At 41.7% G+C, this 9,169-nt stretch overlaps 1 protein-coding gene across 1 annotated transcript; it reads left to right on the top strand.

Moving 5' to 3' along the window:
* Positions 1–9: 9 nt before the first annotated feature.
* Positions 10–7,806, top strand: LOC121673012 (pleckstrin homology domain-containing family A member 5-like). The gene is made up of 4 exons (XM_042046026.1): positions 10–185; positions 316–392; positions 3,260–3,317; positions 5,570–7,806. Exons 1-4 carry the CDS (start codon positions 97–99, stop codon positions 5,646–5,648), a joined length of 303 nt encoding a protein of 100 aa, XP_041901960.1. The 5' UTR covers positions 10–96; the 3' UTR covers positions 5,649–7,806.
* Positions 7,807–9,169: the final 1,363 nt, after the last annotated feature.

Here is a 9,169-nt window from a genome sequence, read left to right as displayed (position 1 = left end):
GTTGGCGGCGGCGGCGGGGACGCGCTCGCTGCTCGTGCCCGCGCCGCCCCCCCGCCCGCGCTCCCCTCGGCTCTCCCCGGCTGCGGCGCCTCGGCCATGGCGGAGCTGAGCGCGGAGCGGCTGCGGGCGCTGCCCGGCAGCTGGAGTTACGGGATCAGCCAGGGCGGCCGTGTCTTCTTCATCAAGTGAGTGCGGGGCCGGCCAGGAGGGGAGCGGGGCCGGGCCGGGAGGGGCGTGCGGGGAAGGGGAGGGGGGGGGAGCAGGGGGCGGCGGGGCTGCGCCTGCCTGACTCGGTCCGTGTGTCCGTCCCCGCAGCGAGGAGGCGAAGAGCACGACCTGGCTGCACCCGCTCACCGGCGAGGCCGTGATCACCGGGCACCGCCGCAGCGCAGGTAGGACCCTGCCCGGAGCCCAGTCCGGAGCCCTGCCCGGAGCTCCTGGCCCTGCCCCGGCTCGGCCGCCCCCTCCCGCCCCTGCCCCGGGCGGGCTCAGCCCGGGGTCCCCGCGGAGCCGCCGCAGCCCCCCGGGACATCTTTGATCCCGCTTTCCCCGCACTTCGCGCAGTTGTTCCCCGCGGAGTGAGCAGCGCTGCAGTCGCCGTGCAGTCCTGCATGTCCAGCCCGCTTGCCAGTTTCTTCAAGCGCCTTCTTCCCCTGCCCCCGAGTTGCGCCTGTGTAATGTATCTGTCTCTGCTTTCCCTCCGTTGCCTTGTATCACCCCTACGAGACTGTATAGTTACCATTAGAGACCGCCTCGTTCCTCTCGTGCTCCTTGCTGGCTGCCCTGGTTATCCACCTGCACAGCATCCTTCCTCAGTTTAGCATGAAACCGCTCATCGTATTTCTATTTCCAGCAGTACCTAGATTTAACCACGATAGGTGTACTAGAAATGTAGAGGCTGATTCCGCTAGTCACCTAGAAACCCTTTTTCTCCCTGTGCTTCCATCTAGGCTGAGTCTGTGTGGTTTCTAAGTGACTGAGAGAGGTGGAATAGGTAGGAGGAAAAGGGACTTGAAACATTAGAAATAACTTGGAGGGAGGAGGGTGGAATCAGTCTTTGCTTCTGCTGTTTGTTCCACTCTGGAGAAGTAGCAGCAGGAGGTGCTGGAGGAGGAGGATTTACAGCAGACACTCTGAGGACCCGGAGCCAAACTCTTGACTGCTGGAATTGCACACAGGCTGCATATGCCACTGGGAGGTGGTGGAGTGTAGTAATACGTGCAGTTGTTTTCATGTATATAATCACTTGGATAATCACAGGGAAATCTGCAAGTGAATTGGTCTGTATCAGATTATTTGCTTTTTATGTTTGGTTAATACTTATGCATTGAGGAATCAGAAACAGCCCTTTATGGGCAGCCTTTCTTTTCTTTTCTTTTTTTTTTTTTTTTTTTTTTGAGTTGGGAATAGTTTAAAAACCACAGGTTTCTGGCTATTAGAACTCTGCAGTTTGATTTGCAACGAAGATTCTGTTGTTTGTAAGAAGTCATTTAATGCTGGGAAATGGAACTACGGATTGCTATCAGGCTCCTCTGTTCTCCTGCTTTCAGTGCACAGATTGAGAAAGTGGCCTTCATCTATAGCAATATGCATGGGGGCAGATGTGTGTGAAGTGCATTGCTGCTTTGCTTGTTCAACACTAGCATTAGCTGAGTGTTAATTCTTTTTTTAAACTATTCCCACTGTCTCTGTTGACTGATGATTTCACAGTAATTTTCCAAGTGTCTCGTTTGTTTCTGCCGTTAAGTGCCTTCTAAAGGAAATGCAGCTTGCTTTTGAGTGTCAGGAGTATTGTGTGTAACAGAGCAGAGTTATCATCAGGTAAATTAAACTTGTTTCTGAACACAAGACTCTGAGGCCTGACCTTGGGATACACTGACCATAGCTTACCAATCAGATGCCAAAGTGTCTAAAAACCAAATCTGTTCCAATAGTTTTCATCATTCATGTATGTTAATGAATCTCTCCATACATAGATAAAATCAAACAGATTAATTCTGGGGTTTATCTCTTCTTTTGCTCTAACCATTGTTTTGGAGCCTAGTCAAATTATGTTCAGAATGTCTTCTCTTAAGAAACAATTTTGAGTGAATAGTACTTCTTTTGCAGATGTATATTATTGTAAAGCTCTCTGTTAAATAATTCTGTGAGGCATGTTCTAGATGGTGAGGAAAGCTTTGTCCTCCATTATGAATTGGAGTGCTTTTTATTCTTTGAGCTATTCAGCACTGGAAGGGTATTTTTTGCAAAGTTCTTACAGCAGCCATAAATACTTCTGCTGGAGAGACTTCCTGTTTGCCGTACTTTGCCCCGTGTCGTTATTGAAAGACACCTTGATTTTTGTTCTGGAGAAGACGGGAGTGAAGAAAAAAGCAGCCAGAGCAAATAAGTAATGGGGGGGATAAAAACCACCGCATAACCCAGACTGAATTTTTTTTTTTTTTTTGTCTTTAGGAAATACATTCTTGCTTTTGTAATTCAATGAGAGAGTGCTACATATCAATCATTGTTTTTATTGACAGGGGTAAACTTTTAAGGGTAGTGGTGCATCTAGAGGTGCATGGAGGTGCCCAACATCTCCAGAGCTTCCACTGCACCAGGAGGCTGTTACTTGAGAAATACTGACCATTAGTGGTATGGGGTTTTTCTATCTGGACTCCTGACTCTTAGAAGTGGTAATAGAAAGGAAGAGATGTACCCACATCCTCCCCTAGATTTACATGGAAAATTATTTTCATGTAAAACGCAACAGAGTTGTAAACACTGCAGGAACACTTGTTAGTCACAACAGTGGTGGAATTATGCTAACACAATGCTAATGCTCTGTGGTGTAGTTGATACTGTGCCTGTTCAGAAGCTTGTGACTTGCATGTAACTCAGCCAGATGGATTTCTGTTTAGGTCTCTGCCTGCCAGGTAATCTGAGGCTGCTGAAGTTCAAGGCAGGGAGATCTGGCGATGACCCTGAGTTGCTGGTCAAAGGAAGGAACGTTAAACAAGGGCAGACTTAAACCATCCTCGTTATTATTTGAGAATGACAACCCCAAATCAGATTTTCACGTGTGTAGCTTCTCTTTGCTTACAAAACTGACAGTAAGAGAGTCTTGTGAGTCAATTCTAAAATACTTGTTCCTGGGACTAAAGGTTTTGACACGTGGAATCAGGCACAGTATTTTAACTACCCTAGTGCTAGGGAGTAGACCAGTATGGCTAGCACCATTTCAAAAGGTAATTGGAATGTTTTGCTGCTTGTTTTCCAGACTTACCCACAGGTTGGGAGGAAGCGTATACTTTTGAAGGTGCAAGATACTATGTAAAGTAAGTTGAATGTTTGTCACAATACTATAATTTTCAATTAGTTTGTCTAAATGTTACTAATTTCGATTGCATTTTGAACTGTATTTAATTGTTATCCTGTAAATCCTAATCTGTCATAGGGTATGTAGTCCTTTGTTTACTGAATCTGCACAGCTAAAACAATTTCTTGACTTTTTTTGTTAATTAAAGCTGTTTGAGGATGCAGATTCAAATGCAATTTCTGCTGTAAGTGTAACCATCTAGCAGCAAATGTCCTTGCAAGCCAAGAATACCTTGAATTTGTCTGTTTGACATTTGTGTGTGTACCCTCTCGTGCCATAAATGCTTTCACAAAGGCAAGATCTTTCTTCATCACTGGGAGAAGAGTCTTGATTTCAGCCCTGTTCTCTAATTACATTGTTTGAAGCCACACTGAAGGTTTAATTTGGCCATTTTCTTTGCAGACCTCCTGCTTCTAGCATTGATTTCCATTATTTTTTTTTTGTTCTGGTTGTAGTATGTTTTGAGGAGCACATTCACTGTGGTAGGCTTGCTGTGTGTATTGTCTTTTTGGATGAGAGACGTGAAAATAAAGCTCTTGTGTAGAAGTCCAGTGGGTGCATTGGTTGGATCTGTACAAACTTCTTACAAGCTTTTCCTCTCCAGATAGTTAGACCATCCTTATCTGGAAAATTTTTAAGTGGCAGCTATGTATATTTGTCTGGTTAATATGCTTCTTTTTCTTCTATTTAACAATTCACAGGCTTTTCTCAATTCATTCAGGAGTTTTTACTCACTGCACTGTGTGTTTGGTTTGCTGTCTTTAATAATGTCATCAGTGGGATAACTTTTATGAGTGAAGGTTACAAATAGAGTTTATTGGCTGCAGGTAGGTTTTTTCTGTGTTGTAGTGTTGAGCACAAGGTTGCTGCTCTGTGTAAGATGCGCTGTAGACAGCATGAGGTGGACGTTATTTATGTGTTTCGTGGTTTATTTTATATGAGTGTGTTTGATTTGGTCCTAAACAAAATTTAGAAACACATACTGAAGAGTAATGCTCCCAAAAATCTGACCAGAATAGGTGCTGTGGTGTCTAGGAGGGCAGACTACTTGTGAGTAGGCAACATGTTTGTTTTCCTGTTCTGTTCTGCCTTCTTGCAATTTACATTGCACGAGTTGTGCAGCAGTTGACCAGAAATACACCAGACTGAGGACAGGGATCCATTAAGAGTTTCACCTCTGGAGTTCTGTGAAGATCATTAAATGAAGACAAGTAAGAATTAAAGTAAGCTGTGTTTGTGTGTATATGCAATAGAAAAAAAATAATTCTTCTAGACCTTGAGGTGGAACCTTTTCTTGTAGAATAAACCTATGAGCAGTGTGTCAGCCAGCTGTAGTAACTGGAAAATGACAACTTGAGTTTTCCTGGAATAAAAAAAGTATGTGAACCGCTATTGTAGAGTGACTGATGCTCTTCTGGACAGACTTAGTGAGTGGTAGGTTGTTTGTGTACTCTTGTCCTTCCAAGATCTCCTGTTCAAGGTGTTACCATAACTGTTTGGATGTACATGGAGCTGATTGTTTTGCTGATAGCCAGCACAAAATAGCTCCGTTTGTGTTTGGAAGTTGTGCTGCCTTTGAAAACATGTTGCACAAACACTTCTCTGTGATTTGATAGCTGTAGGAGGATAGCAGGGATGGTGTTGTCAGGCCCGCCGAAAGGTTCACGTGGTCTGACCAGTTTGGCATCCTTACTTAAATACTGGTTTGTTGTGTAGAGTCTCAGGCTGAATTTGAATTCCTGCCCAGTGATAGCTTCTCCTTTTAAAACTGTCTCAAATTCAGCCCTACTGGTGCTAGAGAGGATGTGAGAGCTAACGTAGACAGGGTGACAACGTTATAATCACTGTCTTCTGATCCTAGGCAGTGTAACTCCAGGTGATGTGTTGATTATAATAATTCTGGTTGTCTGAGTTTTAACTACTGGGGGCCTTCTGCATGAGGGGCAAACAGCATGGGCTGTTGTGACCTTCTGCTGTACAAACACTCTCACATGTGGATTTTTAACCATAACCTGCTCATTTGTGTGTACTGATTTGCTGAATATTAGTATTTTGTTATGTCGATTACCCCATAATAAAACTATGTTAAAACTATAAACTTTGAAAGCTTGTTTGTGGTTAAGTCTGAAAGAAATACATTGGTTCATGTTCTGTGTGAGTTACAAAGTTACAAGGAAATGAATGTTAATGTCACACTTTTTGATGCTTCAGCCACGTGAAACCTAGCTGTTGGATTCCTGCAATGTGTCCAGTCAGAGAGTTAGACAAGGAGGATAGTCAAGTTTCCTGATCACATAAATTAGTTGACCTAACTTCTGAGGCACAGCTTCAAATATGTAGGTTGAATGGAAGTGTTTAACAACCCTCCTTTATGGTAAGATCTTATGCTAGACTGTGTTTGAAAATAAAAACCTTTTGAAAATTATTCTTCTGGTTCTTTAATAATAGGTCTTCAGTGTTCCAAGTGGGTGTGTTGCTGAATCTATTACTGTGCTTTTTTTGGCTTTGATGTAGTAAACACAGTATAATCAAATTGGGATAATGTCGAGGAGATAATCGTCAGCTAAATCTTAACATTCCTTGGACTGGCATTTCAAACAAATGACTCAGTATACAGACTGCATTGAAATGTGATTATTTTTAAAGGACACTATTTTTCTTGGGATGTGTGCACTCATTTCCAGAATAAGTAAATACCAAATGGTGACTATTTTACACATTTCTTTTTCTCTCCCATGACATTGAATTTGTTCTAGTTTTAAGGTGGAAAGATACACTAAAACAGGGACAGATAAGGAGTTGTTTCCATTGCATGCTGTGGTTTTCTTTTGGCGTAGGGTTGTCCTACTAAGTTGATGCTAGCTAAGACTGACCTTTTTTGCAGGTTATTTTTTGTGGTTTTTTGAGTAGTAGAATATTTACTAATGACAGAATCCTTTCGCCACATCCTCCTCACCTCTTCTAAATGCGAATGACAAAAGGTGTTGTTTGCTATTTGGAGTTAAAAAATGTGCAATGCGGTGATACCTTGCATGTGTTCTCAGATGTGGTTACATTGTTTAGGGGTTCTGAGTGAGAAAGTCTGGTTTTGTTTACTTTACATTAGCCGTGTGCACGGACAGCCCTTCATCAGCACTTGGTGGGAACTCCATGAGTAAACTTTGCTGAAGTCATGCTTGGTTTGGTATTTATACAACTAAACTTTTACCCAGAATATGGGGCCCTATGGCTGTAGAACTGATACATTCAATTTTAACATTTAATAGTTATTGTCAGTTAAGTAGTGAATCTCCTGTATTTTGAAGTAAAACCAAGATATGGTAAAACTCCTAAGGCTTGAAAATTATGGTGCAGCAAACTTGGTATTTTTCTTTTGTCCTGCTTAGAAACCTTCACTGGACTGGTTTTTGTGCTGAGTATATTGTGCACTCTTGAGCCCTGAAAAGTTAAGGGCTTTATCCCCAAAACACACCTAAGCTGGATGGTAGTATGGGAAGCTTAAATGACTTAGGTTATTTATAAGTGCCTAAGGAAAAGGACCCCATGGGACAATCCCATTATGATACTTCTCAGCAGAGAAGAAGTACCTAGTCATGGGCTTCAGTCTTCTCACTGAGTAAGATCATGGAGAATTTCCAGCTTGATGTTTTTAGGACTTTGTGATGACTTCATAATCATTAGGCACCCAAGCACTGGGTTTGAGTACCATAAAATCACATAAATGTGTGTGCATTTATGCATATGCATGTGTTTAAGAAACCCCTATTGTTGGTTAAAACAACCCAGTGATCTAAACTCAGGCATTTGCTTACTTTTTTTGCATTTTTGGTTCTCATTGCAGTAGTTCTGAATATAAGTTAGGATTTTTGTACTGATTTTTTTTTCTTTTCAAACAAGGGTTATATTATTGAGCTTTACCAAATAAAGTTACACTAAAAATCAATCCAAAGATGATATTTATGGAATTTTGCATCAGTCTGCCTAGGTTGACTTCTACCAAGGCACTATTAGATAAACTGTTTGGATGTTACAGTTTGATTTTTCTTAACTTTGGTGTAGGACTGACACTTTTTGGGCAGTACAAAATCTTGACTGCAAAAATTCTTAAAAACTTAAAGAATTAAGAAGATTGAAGTTTCATTTTTAGGGTTTCCTCTTGAAGTTTACCTTTTTCTGTATTCATCAGAACAGTTTTTGCCTGTTGCTTGCTGAATCAAGGCATTGGCAAACCCTGGCCAAAGCCGAGGTGAGTTCACTGTTGCATCAAAGAGAGGTTTTGTGTGCTTTTATAGAGACTTTTTGTCAGTGCGGGTTTGTTTATTGTAGACATGTAGCTTGAAAATTGGGAAGGCAAGGAAAATTTATTAAGTGATTAAAAGGGATAAGATCTCATTCAGCTCTGAGTTTCTATTGTTTACTAAAATAAACCTGTGCTCATTGAGAATTCAGCTTTCGTTTGAACCTTTGTCTTTTATGTGCATTCTAAAGATCCTTTCCCATTCGGCTGAGACTTTCTCCAGAAAAATCAAAGAATAATCAGTCGTGTTTGCAGAAAAGCCCTTTCTTGAAAGGAAAAATGGAATTTGAGAAAAATACGAACAGATCAAACTGGTTTTCTCCAAGGCTAAGAATCACAGCTTTCTCCCGGAAATCTAGTTCTTTTTTGTTACCTCTAACCTTTATTTTACTAAATGAAGAATAAACTTAATTCTTTTTCTTACGTCACGAGACTGTAGGTCAAATAATGGTGTATGGCTAGATGAGTAAACTGGGACATGGCCACAAGCTATCCTGTGCCTTTTCTAGTGAGCAAAGCTGTTCAGATAAGAAGAACTTTTTGGGAATGCCTGCACATTTATTATCTGCTTTAACGTTTGCTTCTTTATTCCACTGAAATATTTCAAGAACCGAAAATACCACAAAGCTGAAGCTGGGTGTGGAGGTGGAAGGATTCTAGGCACAGGAAGAAATGGGTGCGGGTCAGAGGAGAGGTGGGACTGCGTCCAAGAAGCAGCTTCATATGGGTTGGATGTGGAAGGACAAGGTTGTAGGTAGTGGTGTGCTGAAGGAGAAGGCTAAAAGCATGGGAGCAGGGGAGAGACAACCAGGCAGAAAGGAGCAGTGGCAAGTCAGGAAAAGGAGTAGGAGTGGGAGCTGATTTCCTGGGAGCAAACTTAATGGGGTTTTTCCCAGAGGGAAGGGTGGCAAAAGTTCACCCTGCAAAAATGAGTTGTCTGACTCGTGTGCAGGTCTGGGAGGGCCCATTGTCCCTGGCTTAGGAACCTGTTTCAAAGTTAGTCTGGGAGGTGGAATATCAAATGTGAATGTTTGTAGTTACTGTGCTTCTAAAGGCTCTTTTTGCCTGTGACGTCTGTGGTTGATATTTTGAGCTGTCTCTTTCCTGCAATGTGTTTCTAAATTGGGCAATACCTTAAATGCTTTGGTCTCACTAAGAGAGACTTGAAAGTATGCAGGAACTTACTGTTTTTTTTTTTTTTTAAATCATTACCAAGTTTTTCAACACTTGTAAGAATTAATGAATAATTCTTTAAAAATATAAAAACACCTATACATATGTAGCTATGTGAAGTATTGAAGTCCATGAGAAAGATATGGAAGACACTCAAACTTTTTGAATTTTGTTAGCAAATTAGTAAATTGGTCTCTAGCTTTAGATCCTTGTTTTTGAAGTGGTAATATCTCTTTCCTAGCTTTGGTCTTTTTTGGTGATTGAGTAGTAATAGCAGATCAAGTAGATATATTCAACATCTACTAGAGTGAAGTGAATTCTTAGATGGTGTTTCGTTTTTG

This window comes from Corvus kubaryi, unplaced genomic scaffold, assembly GCF_017639235.1.
Source record: "Corvus kubaryi isolate FWS band 111438036 unplaced genomic scaffold, C.kubaryi_AGA036_p1.0 65089, whole genome shotgun sequence".
In the NCBI taxonomy this organism is placed as follows: domain Eukaryota; kingdom Metazoa; phylum Chordata; class Aves; order Passeriformes; family Corvidae; genus Corvus; species Corvus kubaryi.
The sequence above is the reverse complement of the archived record's forward strand: the minus strand, read 5'-3'. Positions and strand labels throughout refer to the sequence as shown.